General features: G+C 46.3%; 1 protein-coding gene and 1 pseudogene across 1 annotated transcript; both read right to left on the bottom strand.

The window, feature by feature from the left end:
* Positions 1 to 4,637: 4,637 nt before the first annotated feature.
* Positions 4,638 to 4,776, bottom strand: LOC119334878 (annotated as a pseudogene).
* A 1,305-nt stretch (positions 4,777 to 6,081) lies between these two features.
* Positions 6,082 to 6,781, bottom strand: LOC119331013 (protein TIFY 11e-like). The gene has a single exon (XM_037604173.1). It carries the CDS (start codon positions 6,687 to 6,689, stop codon positions 6,270 to 6,272), a length of 420 nt encoding a protein of 139 aa, XP_037460070.1. The 5' UTR covers positions 6,690 to 6,781; the 3' UTR covers positions 6,082 to 6,269.
* Between the last annotated feature and the right edge of the window lie 12,609 nt (positions 6,782 to 19,390).

The raw sequence follows: 19,390 nt of genomic DNA, 5'->3' as shown, positions 1-19,390 counted from the left end.
GACGTCTGGAACACGCAACAACATCTGTTAGCCGTGTGCGGCACCTCCCTCCATAGATTACACCTCCGATCATATCTTCGTAGTGCTTAGACGAAACCTTGCGCGGATCACTTCACCATCACCGTCAGCACGCCGTCATGCTGACGGAACTCTCCCTCGACACTTTGCTGAATCAAGAGTTCGAGGGACGTCAGTGAGCTGAACGTGTGCAGAACTCGGAGGTGCCGTACGTTCGGTGCTTGATCGGTCGGAATGAGAAGAAGTTCGACTACATCAACCGTGTTATCAAACGCTTCCGCTTTCGGTCTACAAGGGTACGTGCATCTCCTAGATAGATCTTGCGTGAGCGTAAGATTTTTTTTGAAATTGCATGCTACGTTTCCCAACACAGTTTGTGAGGATTAGGTGTCGTCGGGTATTCGCCCCATAGCAGGTGTCTCGTGTAAAAGTATATGGAAAGCGTAGAACCCTTGTCTCGGGCCGCATGTATATATTGGGCAAAAGCCTTGGCATACAAGTTTACAGGAAGATCGAGAGAACGATCATGAGATCGACCGGGGCGGTCGTTATAGAGGATAAGGAGAGAAGAGGAGATAGAGATAGAGTACAGAATTTAAACAGACTTCTATCCTTATACAACTCCTATACCCATCTATTCTAACACACCCCCTCAATCTAAACCTCAATGAGCTTTGCCAAGGTTAAGATTGTACTTAAATTCATTCAACCTTCTCTCTGTAAGAGGCTTGGTAAACCCATCTGCAAGCTGATCTCCTGTGGGAATAAACCGAATCTCCAGAAGCTTTCGAGCTACTCTTTCTCTAACAAAATGGAAATCAACCTCAATGTGTTTTGTCCGTGCATGGAAAACAGGATTTGCTGAGAGATATGTTGCACCAATATTATCACACCATAATCTCGCAGCCTGTGGAGTTTTAACTCCAAGCTCATAGAGTAACGTTTGTATCCACATCACTTCAGCTGTAGCATTTGCCAGAGCTTTATATTCAGCCTCTGTGCTTGACCTAGAAACTGTGGCCTGTTTTCTTGCACTCCATGACACAAGATTAGTTCCCAGAAACACAGCAAAACCACCTGTAGATCTTCTATCATCAGCACATCCTGCCCAGTCAGCATCAGAGTATGCAGTAACAAGCATAGAAGAGGATTTGGTAATGTTAAGACCAAGACCTTCTGAAAACTTGAGATACCTTAAAATTCTTTTAACTGCAGTCCAATGAGTAGTTCTAGGTGCATGTAAATATTGGCATACCTTGTTTACTGAATAAGATATATCAGGACGGGTGAGTGTTAAGTACTGCAAGGCACCTACAACGCTCCTATAATTTGTTGCATCTTCTGGTCCAAGAACTTCTCCACTTTCCACTGTAAGCTTTTCTGAAGTAGAAATTGGAGTGTTAACTGACTTACACTTTTTCAATCCTACTCTTCTGAGGATATCAGTTGTATATTTTTCTTGTGAGAGAAGTATGCCGTCTTTAACTTGCTTAACCTCTATACCAAGAAAATAGTGAAGATCACCCAAGTCCTTGAGAGCAAATTCCAACTTAAGATCTTTAAGCAAGCAAGTGGTGGCATCTGGACTTGAACTAGCAACAATTATATCATCAACATAAACAAGCACAAAGATAGTGACATGGCCTTTATGAAAGAAGAACAATGAGGTATCTGCCTTGGATGGTATGAACCCAAGACGTTGCAACTGCATACTTAGTCTGGAATACCAAGCTCTTGGGGCCTGCTTTAAACCATACAAAGCTTTATCCAATTTACAAACGTGTTGTGGTGTGCTGGGATTCTCATAACCTGGTGGTTGCCGCATGAACACTTCTTCCTCAAGAACACCATGAAGAAACGCGTTCTGAACATCTAGCTGTCTTAGACTCCAACTTCTGGAAACAGCAATAGACAAGACAAGTCGAATAGTAGTTGACTTAATAACAGGACTAAAGGTATCTTCATAATCAATTCCAAACCTTTGTTTAAATCCTTTGGCAACTAATCTGGCCTTATACCTGTCTATGCTTCCATCAGACTTTCTTTTTATCTTATACACCCATTTGCAATCAATAACATTGTCTCCATACTTTGGTGGAACCAAGTGCCAAGTCTTATTTTTCATAAGTGCATCATATTCTTTATCCATAGCTTCCTTCCAATCCTTATTAGCAAGAGCATCATGCAAATGAATTGGTTCACCGGTGGTGGTAAGAAAAGCACGTTTGATTTTGTCATACCTTATCGTGCCATCATTATACTGTTTTTCCTTGACGATACCTGACCGAGACCGTGTTTGCCGAAGAAAGGATGTAGGCGGTACAGGAACGGTTGCCACAGAAAATCCAGCCATCTCCTGATCCGAGATGGGTCCATGCAGTGAACCAGAGCCAGCCGGCTCATGATCCGAGGCGAATCCATGCAGCGACTCAGTCGCGCGCCCGCGACCAGACGCACCAGCCGCCGTGGGGTCAGGCTCGCACCCACGGTCGGGCGTTATGGAGACCCGTGAAGGCGACGCGGTGGATTCATCCCCCCCGCACATGGGCTGGCAGCGCGGGAAGACGTGGCGAGCGAGGGCGCGGCAGGATTGGCGCAAGGCGACACGGCGGGACCGGTGGGCGCCATCCAGTCAGCACGGTCGGCCACCAGACCAGGTGAGGCCAAGCGCATGGGGGAATCCACCTGGGATCGCGCGCCGCCAGAGACAGCAGGCTGGGCGGGCGAATCTGCCTGGGATCGCCCGTTGTCAGCCGGATCAACATCAATTTCTGTGCCTGTTTTGTTGGTTTCCTCACACATAAAATGACAACGTGAATTAGCACAAATATCAATAGAACCGGAATTTTCTTGGGATTTTTGTACATGATCAGGTTCATTTAATTCCCCCTCACGACCAGGTAGTGTAGTAGGATTAGAAAGGAGGGCAATTTCTGCGCGAAGTAGGGCTCCCGCATTGGGATGGAGTTTGGCAAAAGGAAAGAGTGTCTCATCAAAAATAACATCACGAGAGATATAAATATGTCCAGTAGAAATTTCAAGGCATTTATAACCTTTATGAAGATTACTATAGCCAAGAAAGACACATTGAGTGGATCTAAACTCAAGTTTATGATGATTGTAGGGACGCAAATTGGGGTAACAAGCACACCCAAATATCTTGAGATAGTTGTAATCAGGTTTTTGATGATAGAGACGCTCTAATGGAGTAGTGTTGCCAATAACTCTGCTAGGGAGCCTATTAATAAGATAAGTGGCAGTGATAAAGGCTTCATCCCAGTACTTGAGAGGCATGGAAGCATGAGCTAAAAGGGAAAGACCAACTTCAACAATGTGGCGATGTCTGCGCTCAGCGGAGCCATTCTGTTGATGAGCATGAGGACAAGACACATGGTGGACTATTCCAATGCTACGGAAAAAAGAGTGGAGTTTTTCATACTCCCCTCCCCAGTCACTTTGGACGGCAAGAATTTTCCTATCAAATTGGCGTTCAACAAGTTTCTGAAATTCTTGGAAAATAGAGAAAACCTCAGATTTGTATCGAAGCAAATAGATCCAAGTGAACTTGCTATAATCATCGATAAAACTGACATAATATTTCTTTCTACCAAAAGAATCACGGGCATGGCCCCATACATCACTGAAAATAAGGTCTAACAAAGCATGAGACACACTAGTTGACTTGGAATAAGGAAGCTGATGACTCTTGGCACACTGACAAGCTTCACAAACAGACTCACAAGCTGGACTGGACGACAAAGAAAGTTTGTCTTTATGAACTATTTGTTTGACAATGATCGAAGATGGATGCCCTAATCGTTGATGCCACCGTGCCAAGGAGGGCTTGATGACGGAGTAGACGTGACGACGCTTGCAACCTAGTGCTCCGGATGGAATAGGGTAGAGCCCTCCAACGCATCTACCGTGATGAAGTAGTTCCCTCGTTGCCCGATCCTTGATGAAAAAATAACGAGGGTGAGTTTCAAAGAAGACATTATTGTCGGTGGCGAGACGAGACATGGAAGCAAGGTTCTTGTCAGCTTGAGGAACATGAAGCACATCTCTAAGAACAAGATTACGTTTAAGAGTAGGGGAATTAATAGAACCTTGACCGATGTGACAAATATCCATACCTCCGCCGCTGGCAGTATGAATCTGGTCGGTGCCTTGGTAGCGCTCACGAAGGGCGAGTTGCTCGAGCTCGTTTGTCACGTGGTCTGTAGCGCCAGAGTCCACGTACCAGACACCGTCACCACCCTGGTCACGCATGGCAGCAACAACATGGCGGGCGTCGGGCACGAAATCTTCGTCATAACGATGCCAACAGTCAATCACCTCGTGGCCAGACTTTTTGCAAAGCTGGCAGCGAGGACGGCCACGGGAAGGAGGGCGACGGCCGTTGTTGTTGTTGAAGCCGCCGCCATTGCCGCTGGAGTTGTAGCCGCCCCCACCATGGGAGGCAGAACTCCCACCAGAGCGGGCACCATCGCCAGGAGGAGCGCCGCGTCCACGCCCACCGCCACGTTGCCCCTGGTGACCGCGCCCACGGCCGCGGCCACGAGAGGCGGAGTTGACAGAGGACTGTCGAAGATCGCCGCCATGGAGGAGGGTGAGGCGGGCATCAAAACTGAGCAGTTGCCTGTAGAGTTCTTGGACGGTGATGGGTTCTACCCTGGCGGCAAGTGCAGACACCACCGGGTTGTACTCCATGTCCAAACCAGCAAGGATTTTGGAGACAATCTCCGGATCAGAGAGGGCCGCAGCCGTGCTTGCGACCTCATCAGTGAGACTTTTGATCTTTCCAAGATAATCAGCCATGGACAGGTTACCTTTCTTGAGGTTGGTGAGCTCGATGCGAGTGTTTATCGCTTGGGCTTGACTTTGGGCAGCAAACATGGCGTGGATGGTGCGCCACACCTCCGCCGGAGTCTGGAGCGTGGCGACCTGAGCAAGAATCTCACGGGAAAACGAACCCATTAAGTATCCTTGAAGCTGTTGTTGCTGTGCATACCAGAGGGATCTCGCAAAGTTGACGATTTGTTCTTCTTTGCCGTCCTTGGTGATGGTGAGAGTGGCCGGCGGTGGCGGGCTCTTCTCGTCGAGGTGGTGCTCCATCTGCGCGCCCTTGATCTGCGGGAGCACGATGGCCTTCCAGAGCAGGAAGTTGCCCCTCGTGAGCTTCTCTTGCGGTGGCGATCCGAGGGAGGTGGTATTGTGGGTGGAGGTGGAAGATGATGCGAAGGTGGAGGATGAGGTGGTGGAAAGCGCACCCATGATGCTCGGCAGCATGGCAGCAGCGGTGGTGGCCATGATCTCGGTCGCGGGGTAGCTAGATGCAATCTCTCTCGATTGAATGAGGAAGAGGCTCTGTTACCATGTAAAAGTATATGGGAAGCGTAGAACCCTTTGTCTCGGGCCGCATGTATATATTGGGCAAAAGCCTTGGCATACAAGTTTACAGGAAGATCGAGAGAACGATCATGAGATCGACCGGGGCGGTCGTTACAGAGGATAAGGAGAGAAGAGGAGATAGAGATAGAGTACAGAATTTAAACAGACTTCTATCCTTATACAACTCCTATACCCATCTATTCTAACATCTCGTGCGTGAGTTCCGGTGGTGGATTTCCCGGCGATGCTTTGAACTCGCTTTCCCCTTTCCCGTCCCGTTCTGATTGGTTCATGATGTATTTTCGTTATTCAGTTAGTGGAAAGGGGTTATTCCCAGTTCAAAACAAACCGTATTAGATTACTTCCTTCGTCTCAAAATAAGTTGTTTGCTAAATTAAGAAATATTATTTTAATGATATAAAAGGTCTTATATCTGTTTATAAAGGGATAATTGCCAATTGCCGGTGTCTACCAGCAAAGTGTGTCCAGCTGTCAACACGGCCAAGTGGGAGCTCGATGGGGGGTCGGCAGAAATGAATTACGCACGCTTGCCAATTGCCAACTGCAGGTGTCGACATTTTCAAAAATAAAATAAAAAAATTGCAGGTGTTTACCAGCTACCGCCAACACGGCCAAGTGGGAATCAAAGGCAGGCGTGCGCATGATGTATAATTTTAATTTGAAACGTCGTCAATTCGCCATGATCAGTTCATCAGAAGAACAACAGCAATAATTTCCGATCATAATAAATCAGAGCGACGGGGACAAGCGAGTGTGTCAACAATTTGGACTCCAACAGCAGCCACACATTTGCGTGGACCGTAAATTACTCAGGCTACTCTACTACGCATGAACACGAATCAGAGGGTAAGCGTGAGACGATTACAGGAGGCCGTGTCGCCGTCGGGCCGGCTGTAGGGGACGGCGCGCGCGGCGAGCCTCCCCTTGCGCTTCTCCATGGACCGCTGCAGTGACGCCTTCCTCGCCATGGGCAGGTCGCCGTCCCCTCGCGCGCTGCCTGCTGCGGCAGCGACACGGAGCAGCTCGGCCGCCCTGTCGTCCGGGACCTCGTCGAGCAACAGCACCTGGCCGCCGTAGAAGATGGTCATGTGCGCGCTCGCCGGCGCAGGACCCGCCGCGCGCTCGTCTTCAGCGGGCACTTCGGCTCCGGGCATGAGGGGGAGGACCACCGGCCGCGCCTCGGCCGCCTTGATGCAGCGGCTGAGGACGCCGCACGCTACAGCGAAGCGTCGGCTCTGAGCGCTCCCTGACGCCGCCATTCTTGACCTGACACCGTACGCTCTCGAACCCTCTGTCTGCTCTGCCTCTACTAGTTGATCGGGTGTGGGTTGGAGGAAGGAGATTGATGGACTGGAGATGGTTGGATGGGTTTGATTTATAAGAATCGCGCGTGTGCTGTTAGCTGTTGCTGTCAAATGAGGGGACGTGGGGTGTTTCTCTATGGCTTTTGGAGGAAGGAAATTTCTTGGCACGAAGAACACGTGCTGGTCGACAGCAAAGATGGTTTCAACGTGCTGGCTAAGGGTCCTAGTGGTGGCCCTCGGCGCCGCAGCGTTCAGTTGTTAATTCGGCGGCGGGCGGCAGGCAGCAGGCATAGGACGGACGATGCTTTGGTGCCTTAGAACATCTCCAACAGTCGTGCTAAGCGCCGCGCGTAAAAAACCTGTTTATCACGCGCATTGTGACTGGTTTTGCACGCCCGTCTGCGCTGGCTTCAGCAGCCGCGCTATAATGCAGCGCGCGTGCGCCGCTCCAGCAGAGCGCAAAAATACAGCGCGCGCGACTCGCCAAGCATTTTGCATATATGATGTTTTGGAAAAAAAATGAACATGTGAAATTTGACACAAACAAGTTGATGAATAAAAGTTCATGCCCACAAGTTCAAAATCATGCCCACAAGTTCATCCAACCAAGTTCAAATGCAAACTAAAGTTCAAGACATGAAAGACACATCAATCTTCATCTTCCTCGTCTTCGTCTTCGTCCTCATCTTCCGAAGACGACTCTTCCGCCTCCGAAGATGAATCTTCCTCCCTCTCCTCATCACGCACCGCATCACGCACCGCATCATGTGAAGCTCCGACGGTGTTGGCAAGATCTTCAACGGCATCTTCATGGGAATGTGTGTGAGAAGGCACATCGAAAGACATTACACCCATGGCGGCCGAAGGTGCACCCATGCCTCCCATGAGAGAAGCAAAACTCATGCCTCCCATGGCGGTCATAGCGTCGGAAGATGCTCCAAAGCCACCCATGCCTCCCATGGCGGCCGGAGGTGCACCCATGCCTCCCATGGCTCCGAAGCCACCCATGCCTCCCATGGCGCCGAGGCCACCGCCACCCATGGCGCCGAAGCCACCGCCACCAATGGCGCCGAGGCCACCGCCACCCATTGCACGAACCAAGGCTCTTTTTTGGATCAAGACTTTTTGTTGGGCAAGATTGACATACTCTTTTTGCGCCGCATTGAGGTTAGATGTGTCCAAGAAAAATAAGTGCTTCTCCCATTCCAACAACTTAGCTCGCTCCTCGTTGCTCACTTTCCTCTGCTCCAAAGCCACCTTTCTCTCCTCGGCCGCCACCCTTCTCTCCTCGGCCGCCAACCTCCTCTCCTCGGCCACGGCATCTTGGTTCCTTGCCATTTTCCTCACCTCATTGGCTTCGATCCTTGCCTTCACAATAGCTTCCATAGCATTTTTGAGCTAATCATCTCCTTTCCTCTTCTTCTTTTCGGTTTTGTATTTCTTGCACCCATCCGGTCGTTTTGGCTTCGAGTATGAAACCGAGTTGGGTGTGGGGCTTCTTTTGCCGTCATCACTTGATGCATCATCCTCCTCCTCATCATCATTCATCTCAATTGCTCGCTTCAGTTTGTTGCTCAAATGCAAATCCTCCAAACCATCACGCTTCTTCCATTTCTCATCATCCTTTAACACTTCATAGCAATGAGGCAAGGTAAAGACCCTGCCTTTCTTGATCTTCCCCTTCTTGGTTGTCCTTGTCTCTTCTTTGAACAAGTTTTGTGCAATGTTGTACTACAAGAAAAACAAAATAAGTTAGCACTTCGGTCACCAAAAACAAGTATGATGAACATATATGAGATGCCACTTACTCGATCATCCTCATTTGTGCCACTTGGGTTAATCTTGTCAACTACCATTTGTACGGCCGCCCATTTTTGACAATCCGAGTTGATTGTCGACCATCGGGACCGAAGTGATCTCTCGGAGCGGTCAATTCCACTCAAGTTGTGAGCATCAAAGTGTTCTTTCATTCGCCCCCAATACGCGTCTCTACTTTGATCACCTCCAATGGATGGATCCCTCGACACTTGCAAATAAGTATGGCATAGTAACTTGTCATCGTTGGTTGAGTAATTGCCCGCTCTTCCTTTCAGCGCCTCGACAATTCCCTCACCCTCCTCGTCCACCTCAAACTCATGGTCTTCGAAATGGATGTCATTGGTTTGAGACCAATGCGAATTGTTGGACCCAACACCCATAGTGGACATGTATGCATCATCGTTGAGACTAGGCCGACGCTCGGCGGAGCTCTGGCGGTGGCGACGCCAGCGCTTCCCGCGCTAGGGTTTCCGGCGGCGGCGGCGGCTGCGGCGGCGGAGGGGGGTCGCAGCTGTACAGCGGGGTGAGCGGGGCGCCGGTGTGCGCGTCCATGGGTGGGTGGCAGGGCGCCGGCGCCGGCGCGCGCGGGGCGTAGGACGAGGAGAGGAGAGAGTGCGGCGCGAGCGCTCGAGTGTGCCGCGCGCTGTAGCTGGCGCCCGAAATACGCCGCGCGGGTAAGTGTTTTCAACCGCGCGCCCAACCCGTTATAGCGCGCGCGCCGTTTTTGCGCGCCCGCTGAAGCGACCCGCCGCGTTGCGCGCGCGCTAAAACGGCCTAATTTACGGCGCGGCGCTAGTTTAGCGCGGCTGTTGGAGATGCTCTTAAGACATCTATCTTTATGTCTATAACATGTGGGCCCAATAGGTGACTGACCCACATGTCAATAATCCAAAGGCAGGTGTCTTTAAGACGCCGAAGCTGCGTCCCATGCATAGAGATTAAAAATTGATTAAGGGGGTACTTTTTCGTCACGCACTTTAGGAAGACTTGCATTAGATCTCACATTTAGTTGAGGTCGTAAGATTAATCTAAAATATTATATTTTGACATTTAAAAAAATCTGAAACTATTTGATAACATCCATGTGGGATATGTCTACAACTACGAAAAAAATCAGCTCAAAATCTAATGTACATTTAGAGATTAAAAAGAGAAAATTTTGAGTGTGAATACTGGGAGCTTTGGATGAATAGTAATTTAACACTATTCACATCGGATTTTGTCATTTTTTGCTTCTATTTATGTAAGTCGAATTAGAAACCAAAACTTTCTGAGGTTGTACATCAAACAGTGATGTATGTCCAATTGAAAATGTTTGAATATATATATTTTTTAACGATCTCATTGATCTCACCTAATATGAGATCGCACACAAGTTTGTCCAACTCCGGTGCAGCGATCATTGATACAAGAGGCCCCTTGGTAAATGTATCCGACGTTCAGTTGCTAACTTGAGTATAAACTAAAAGAACGTCAAACAATCAGAAAAGGCTTCACACCTTGTTTTATAAATAAAGTTATAAGGGAATCTCCAACGCCAACCTTCAAACCGTCTGCATTCGTTTGAACTGCGCGGTCTAGACCTTGCCATCCAGTGCGGTCTTGTATCGGTCTGCTCGGCGGTCTGGACATGTTTTCTCCCGCAAAATTGAGACAATGTGGGGTGGGGGGAGTGCAAGAGTCGAGACAGCAGCCACATTGGACTCTGACACCCAGGACCACTAAATCAGCCCTCCCGGTTCCATTTTCTTCCACTCCGCCACTTCTCCCCCTTCCTTTTGCATCTGCACCCTCCACCTCCTCCGCCACCGATGTACTTCTTCGACCGCACACAGGCATTGCCGGACGTTCGCAACCACCATCGATGCACCCGTTCGCCTTTTACGACGGCGATGTCTACCCTGGAGCCATTTGTACCCAAGTACACTCCACCACCCTGTCTACGACCTCCATCGCGGCCACCACACCTGGGAAGTGTTCGATCAAATGCCATTGAGCTTATTTTCGGACGCCATGTCGTTTTTTCAGAGTAAGAAGGATGGCGGGGTACTCGACCATGGAGGATGAGTTATTGCGCAATGTGTGTTTGGTTGTATCCGTGGTTTTCTTAGGCAGGAGCCGAGGAGAGACCTTCTGGCAGCAAGTGCATTAATTGTTTCACACACGAAAGCACATTGCACCCTACGACATGCACATCATCCATGATCGTATGTGAGGTCATTGTCGTATCGATGTACGCCATCCAGACCATCCTCACCAAGTTTTGTCACGTACTTGCTCAGCCGAAGGCAAGGTTGCCATTGCACATGATAGAGAAGGAGATCGTAAGTTTTGCTTCTTCTTCCTCAACTAGTTGATTGAATCATTCATTCACTCAATGTTGCCCGTACATGCTGTCGTGATGTACCACGGAAAAGAGGGACGGCCATTTACATACACATCGTTGGATGGTGCTGAAGGGGCAGTATCTGTGGGACGACATGATTCGTTGAAAAACTTGTTGGACATCGAATCTGAGGCAGTGTTGTACTAGACTTATTTGCATGCTCTATATGGACGATTTCTGCTGTTTTTCTGAACTTTGATAGACATCAGCCAGTTTGCATGAATTTCGTCCACTAAGTCGAAACCTCGCTTGAAATGTATGCAGGCAGCGTTGGATGGCCGTCTCACGCAACCGTGTCAGTGGACTTGTCCCACCCTATCCGTGGACGGATGAGGGGGAAATTTACAGGTCGCCGTTGGAGATTCCCTAACCACGATAGAACAACAATAGAAATTGGAGGTCCACAAAGAACAATAAAAGAGGAGGAGATAAAGAAAAAGTTCACGATGGGGCAACAACACAACCCGCAAAAATAACAAATAGTCTCAAGGAGGATAAATAACAAATAGTCTCAAGGAGGATAAATAACAATAATAACGGATGACGCCAGCTCCTTGTACTTCCTAGTCAACTTGTCAACCGCCAACCTGTCTGCCGCTTGCAGAGAGGTTTCCATAGCTGCATGAAATGGCACATTTTATAAATCACATTACTGGCCCTAATGGGTATACTTGCTCAATACAAGCCTATTCCTAGTACACCATAGAAACCACGCCAAAGTCCCGAAATTCAATCACATCATTCTGCGGGCATGTACAGAGCAAGAGGCTATGAGCTGATAGAACACAGGGAAATCGGTAGGACAAAACCCATTGCCCCATTCTCTAAGGCAACCCCACAAAAATTGTGCGAAAACACAATAGAATATTATATGATTAAGTTCCTCTTCAATGCCATAGAGTGGGCACATGCCATCAACATGACCATTCATTTTAAGAACATGGTCACCCGAAGGGAGCCTACCCTAAACAAGTTGCCACACAAAAATCTTAATCCGAAGAGGGAGTCTAGTTTTCTAAATCTCCGTTAATTTCTCATATCCATGAGCCATCACCAAGTGCGCATAAAGGGATTTGGTGGAGAGCCTACTTGAGGGACCAAGCCACCACGGCGTGGTATCCGGTAACTCCGACATACATTTTTGAATGGAGGGAGTAGGAAATAAATAAAAGTCTATGAGCTAAAAGGAGAGAGCGGCGTGCTAGCTCTCTAGCTGCAATTTTGGCGTATTTCACGCCACAGTGGAGGAGAAGTGTCATCGGAATTTTGCAATAATACTTGTAATTTATGAATTTTAGCTGTAAAGATGCACATTGATGATCTAGGTACATGATTCACACGAGAATTTTACCTAGATTTTGACCCTCGATTTGAGAGGTAATACCTACCCCTGCTTATTGTTTTACCTAGCCATGTATGAAGTGAAGGAAATATGCCCTAGAGGCAATAATAAAGTTATTATTTATTTCCTTATATCATGATAAATATTTATTATTCATGCTAGAATTGTATTAACTGGAAACATGATACATGTGTGAATACATAGACAAACAGAGTGTCACTAGTATGCCTCTACTTGACTAGCTCATTAATCAAACATGGTTATGTTTCCTAGCCATAGACATGAGTTGTCATTTGATTAACGGGATCACATCATTAGGAGAATGATGGGATTGACTTGACCCATTCCGTTAGCTTAGCACTTGATCGTTTAGTATGTTGCTATTGCTTTCTTCATGACTTATACATGTTCCTATGACTATGCGATTATGCAACTCCCGTTTACCGGAGGAACACTTTGTGTGCTACCAAACGTCACAACGTAACTGGGTGATTATAAAGGTGCTCTATAGGTGTCTCCGAAGGTACTTGTTGAGTTGGCGTATTTCGAGATTAGGATTTGTCACTCCGATTGTCAGAGAGGTATCTCTGGGCCCACTCGGTAATGCACATCACTATAAGCCTTGCAAGCATTGTAACTAATGAGTTAGTTGCGGGATGATGTATTACAGAACGAGTAAAGAGACTTGCCGGTAACGAGATTGAACTAGTTATTGAGATACCGATGATCGAATCTCGGGCAAGTAACATACCAATGACAAAGGGAACAACGTATGTTGTTATGCGGTTTGACCGATAAAGATCTTCATAGAATATGTGGGAGCCAATATGAGCATCCAGGTTCCGCTATTGGTTATTTACCGGAGACGTGTCTCGGTCATGTCTACATAGTTCTCGAACCCATAGGGTCCGCACGCTTAAAGTTCGGTGACGATCGGTATTATGAGTTTTTGTGTTTTGATGTACCAAAGGTAGTTCAGAGTCCCGGATATGATCACGGACATGACGAGGAGGCTCGAAATGGTCGAGACATAAAGATCGATATATTGAACGACTATGTTCGAACACCGGAAAGGTTCCGGAAAGTTTCGGACATATACCGGAGTACCGGGGGGTTACCGGAACCCCCCCGGGGGCTTAATGGGCCTACATGGGCTTTAGTGGAAATAGAGGGCAGCAAGGGAAGTGTGGGGCGCGCCCCCAAGGCCCAAACCGAATTGGTTTAGGGAAATGGAGGGGGGGCCCTCTTTCCTTCTCCTCCTCTCCCTTTCCTTCCCCCTCTTGGCGCGCCTCTCCCTGGCCGGCCGAATCCTCCCCTTGCTCCTTTATATACAGGGGCAGGGGGCACCCCATAAACACAACAATTGATCATTGATCTCTTAGCCATGTGCGGTGCCCCCCTCCACCATAATCCACCTCGACCATATCGTAGCGGTGCTTAGGCGAAGCCCTGCGTCGGTAGCATCATCATCACCGTCACGACGCCGTTGTGCTGACGAAACTCTCCTGTGAAGCTTTGCTGGATCGGAGCTCGCGAGACGTCATCGAGTTGAACGTGTGCAGAACTCGAAGGTGCCATGCGTTCGGTACTTGGATCGGTCGGATCGTGAAGACATACGACTACATCATCCGCGTTGTGCTAACGCTTCCGCATTCAGTCTACGAGGGTACATGGATACACTCTCCCCTCTCGTTGCTATGCATCACCATGATCCTGTGTGTGCTTAGGGAAATTTTTGAAATTACTACGTTCCCCAACAATGGCATCAGAGCCAGGTTATTGCATAGATGTTATATGCACGAGTAGAACACAAGTGAGCTGTGGGCGATACAAGTCATACTGCTTACCAGCATGTCATACTTTGGTTCGGCGGTATTGTTGGATGAAGCGGCCCGGACCGACATTACGCGTACGCTTACGCGAGACTGGTTCTACCGACGTGCTTTGCACACAAGTGGCTGGCGGGTGTTAGTTTCTCCAACTTTAGTTGAACCTAGTGTGGCTACGTCCGGTCCTTGCGAAGGTTAAAATAGCACTAACTTGATGAACTATCATTGTGGTTTTGACGCGTAGGTAAGAACGGTTCTTGCTCAGCCCGTAGCAGCCACGTAAAACTTGCAACAACAAAGTAGAGGACGTCTAACTTGTTTTTGTAGGGCATGTTGTGATGTGATATGGTCAAAACATGATGCTATATTTATTGTATGAGATGATCATGTTTTGTAACGGAGTTATTGGCAACTGGCAGGAGCCATATGGTTGTCGCTTTATTGTATGCAATGCAATCGCCCTGTAATTGCTTTACTTTATCACTAAGCGGTAGCGATAGTCGTAGAAGCAATAGTTGGTGAAACGACAACGATGCTACGATAGAGATCAAGGTGTCGCGCCAGTGACGATGGTGATCATGACAGTGCTTTGGAGATGGGAATCAAAGGCACAAGATGATGATGGCCATATCATATCACTTATATTGATTACATGTGATGTTTATCCTTTATGCATCTTATTCTGCTTTGTTTGACAATAGCATTATAAGATGATCTCTCACTAAATTTCAAGGTAAAAGTGTTCTCCCTGAGTATACTCCGTTGCCAAAGTTCATCGTGCCGAGACACCACATGATGATCGGGTGTGATAAGCTCAACGTTCATCTACAACGGGTGTAAGACAGTTTTACACACGCAGAATACTCGGGTTAAACTTTACGAGCCTAGCATATGCAAATATGGCCTCGGAGCACTGGGACCGAAAGGTCGAGAGTGAATCATATAGTAGATATGATCAACATAGTGATGTTCACCATTGAAAACTACTCCATTTCACGTGATGATCGGTTGTGGTTTAGTTGATATGGATCACGTGATCACTTAGATGATTAGAGGGATGTCTATCTAAGTGGGAGTTCTTAAGTAATATGATTAATTGAACTTAAATTTATCATGAACTTAGTACCTGATAGTATTTTCCTTGTCTATGTTATTGTAGATTGATGGCCCGTGCCGTCGTTCCGTTGAATTTTAATGTGTTCCTTGAGAAAGCAAAGTTGAAAGATGATGGTAGCAATTACACGGACCGGGTCTGTAACTTGAGGATTATCCTCATTGCTGCATAGAAGAATTACGTCCTGGAAGCACCGCTGGGTGCCAGGCCTGCTGCAGATGCTGCTGATGACGTTAAGAACGTCTGGCAGAGTAAAGCTGATGACTACTTGATAGTTCAGTGTGCCATGCTTTACGGCTTAGAACCGGGACTTTAACGACGTTTTGAAGGTCATGGAGCATATGAGATGTTCCAGGAGTTGAAGTTAATATTTCAAGCAAATGCCAGGATTGAGAGATATGAAGTCTCCAATAAGTTCTATAGCTGCAAGATGGAGGAGAATAGTTCTGTCAATGAACATATACTCAAAATGTCTGGGTATCATAATCACTTGACTCAACTGGGAGTTAATCTTCCTATTGGTAGTGTCATTGACGGAGTTCTTCAATCACTGCCACCAAGCTATAAAAGCTTCGTGATGAACTATAATATGCAAGGGATGAATAAGACAATTCCCGAGCTCTTCGCAATGCTAAAGGCAGTGGAGGTAGAAATCAAGAAGGAGCATCAAGTGTTGATGGTCAACAAGACCACTAGTTTCAAAAAAAAGGATAAAGGGAAGAAGAAGGGGAACTTCAAGAAGAACGACAAGAAAGTTGCTGCTCAAGAGAAGAAACCAAAATCTGGACCTAAACCCGAGACTGAGTGCTTCTACTGCAAAGGGACTGGTCACTGGAAGCAGAACTGCCCCAAGTATTTGGTGGATAAGAAGGATGGCAAGGTGAACAAAGGTATATGTGATATACATGTTATTGATGTGTACCTTACCAGAGCTCGCAGTAGCACCTGGGTATTTGATACTGATTCTGTTGCTAATATTTGCAACTCGAAACAGGGACTACAGATTAAGCGAAGACTAGCTAAGGATGAGGTGACGATGCGCGCAGAAAATGGTTCCAAAGTCGATGTGATCGCCATCGGCACACTACCTCTACATCTACCTTCGGGGTTAGTTTTAGAACTGAATAATTGTTATTTGGTGCCAGCGTTGAGCATGAACATTATATCTGGATCTTGTTTGATGCGAGATGGTTATTCATTTAAATCTAAGAATAATGGTTGTTCTATTTATATGAGTAATATCTTTTATGGTCATGCACCCTTGAAGAGTGGTCTATTTGTGTTAAATCTCGATAGTAATGACACACATATTCATAATGTTGAAGCCAAAATATGCAGAGTTGATAATGATAGTGCAACTTATTTGTGGCACTGTTGTTTGGGTCATATTGGTGTAAAGCGCATGAAGAAACTCCATACTGATGGACTTTTAGAATCACTTGGTACTTGCGAACCATGCCTCATGGGCAAGATGACTAAAACTCCATTCTCCGGAACAATGGAGCGAGCAACATATTTGTTGGAAATCATACATATTGATGTATGTGGTCCAATGAATATTGAGGCTCGCGGCAGGTATCGTTATTTTTCTCACCTTCACAGATGATTTGAGCAGATATGGGTATATCTACTTAATGAAACATAAGTCTAAAACATTTGAAAAGTTCAAAGAATTTCAGAGTGAAGTGGAAAATCATCGTAACAAGAAAATAAAGTTTCTATGATCTGACCGTGGAGGAGAATATTTGAGTTACGAGTTTGGTCTACATTTAAAACAATGCGGAATAGTTTCGCAACTCACGCCACCCGGAACACCACAACGTAATGGTGTGTCCGAACTCGTAATCGTACCTTACTAGATATGGTGCGATCTATGATGTCTCTTACTGATTTACCACTATCGTTTTGGGGTTATGCTTTAGAGACGGTTGCATTCATGTTAAATAGGGCACCATCTAAACCCGTTGAGACGAATCCTTATGAACTATGGTTTGGCAAGAAACCAAAGTTGTCGTTTCTTAAATTTTGGGGCTGCGATGCTTATGTGAAAAAGCTTCAACTTGATAAGCTCGAACCCAAGTCAGAGAAATGTGTCTTCATAGGATACCCAAAAGAAACAGTTGGGTACACCTTCTATCACAGATCTGAAGGCAAGACTTTTGTTGCTAAGAATGGATCCTTTCTAGAGAAGGAGTTTCTCTCGAAAGAAGTGAGTGGGAGGAAAGTAGAACTTGATGAGGTAACTATACCTGCTCCCTTATTGGAAAGTAGTTCATCACAGAAACCGGTTCCTGTGACACCTACACCAATTAGTGAGGAAGCTAATGATGATGATCATGAAACTTCAGATCAAGTTACTACCGAACCTCGTAGGTAAACCAGAGTATGATCTGCACCAGAGTGGTACGGTAATCCTGTTCTGGAGGTCATGTTGCTAGACCATGACGAACCTACGAACTATGAGGAAGCGATAATAAGCCCAGATTCCGCAAAATGGCTTGAGGCCATGAAATCTGAGATGGGATCCATGTATGAGAACAAAGTGTGGACTTTGGTTGACTTGCCCGATGATCGGCAAGCCATCGAGAATAAATGGATCTTCAAGAAGAAGATAGACGCTGATGGTAATGTTATTGTCTACAAAGCTCGACTTGTTGCAAAAGGTTTTCGACAAGTTCAAGGAGTTGACTATGATGAGACCTTCTCACCCGTAGTGATGCTTAAGTCCGTCCGAATCATGTTAGCTATGGCCGCATTTTATGATTATGAAATTTGGCAAATGGATGTAAAGACTGCATTCCTTAATGGATTTCTGGAAGAAGAGTTGTATATGATGCAACCTGAAGGTTTTATCAATCCAAAAGGTACTAACAAAGTGTGCAAGCTCGAGCGATCCATTTATGGACTGGTGCAAGCTTCTCGGAGTTAGAATAAACGCTTTGATAGTGTGATCAAAGCATATAATTTTATACAGACTTTTGGAGAAGCCTGTATTTACAAGAAAGTGAGTGGGAGCTCTGTAGCATTTCTAATATTATATGTGGATGACATATTGTTGATTGGAAATGATATAGAATTTCTAGATAGCATAAAAGGATACTTGAATAAGAGTTTTTCAATGAAAGACCTCGGTGAAGCTGCTTACATATTGGGCATCAAGATCTATAGAGATAGATCAAGACGCTTAACTGGACTTTCACAAAGCACATACCTTGACAAAGTTTTGAAGAAGTTCAAAATGGATCAGGCAAAGAAAGGGTTCTTGCATGTATTACAAGGTGTGAAGTTGAGTCAGACTCAATGCCCAACCACTGCAGAAGATAGAGAGAAAATGAAAGATGTTCCCTATGCTTCAGCCATAGGCTCTATCATGTATGCAATGCTGTGTACCAGACCTGATGTGTGCCTTGCTATTAGTTTAGTAGGGAGGTACCAAAGTAATCCAGGAGTGGATCACTAGACAGCGGTCAAGAACACCTTGAAGTACTTGAAAAGGACTAAGGACATGTTTCTCGTTTATGGAGGTGAAAAAGAGCTCATTGTAAATGGTTACGTTGATGCAAGCTTTGACACTGATCCGAACGATTCTAAATCGCAAACCGGATACGTGTTTATATTGAACGATGGAGCTGTCAGTTGGAGCAGTTCTAAACAGAGCGTCGTGGCGGGATCTACATGTGAAGTGGAGTACATTGCTGCTTTGGAAGCAGCAGATGAAGGAGTCTGGATGAAGGAGTTCATATCTGATCTAGGTGTCATACCTAGAGCATCGGGTCCAATGAAAACTTTTGTGACAATACTGGTGCAATTGCCTTGACAAAGCAATCCAGATTTCACAAGAGAACCAAGCACATCAAGAGATGCTTCAACTCCATCCAGGATCAAGTCCAGGTGTGAGACATAGAAATTTGCAAGATACATACGGATCTGAATGTTGCAGACCCGTTGACTAAGCCTCTTCCACGAGCAAAACATGATCAACACCAAGGCTCCATGGGTGTTAGAATCGTTACTGTGTAATCTAGATTATTGACTCTAGTGCAAGTGGGAGACTGAAGGAAATATTCCCTAGAGGTAATAATAAAGTTATTATTTATTTCCTTATATCATGATAAATATTTATTATTCATGCTAGAATTGTATTAACCGGAAACATGATACATGTGT

This window comes from Triticum dicoccoides, chromosome 7A (assembly GCF_002162155.2).
Source record: "Triticum dicoccoides isolate Atlit2015 ecotype Zavitan chromosome 7A, WEW_v2.0, whole genome shotgun sequence".
NCBI classification, from domain to species: Eukaryota; Viridiplantae; Streptophyta; class Magnoliopsida; order Poales; family Poaceae; genus Triticum; species Triticum dicoccoides.
This window is presented reverse-complemented; position numbering and strand designations above follow the sequence as displayed.

Coding starts and splice junctions, on each gene's coding strand:
- LOC119331013 (XM_037604173.1), bottom strand. CDS start 6,689: ATGGCGGCGTCAGGGAGCGCTCAGAGCCGACGCTTCGCTGTAGCGTGC.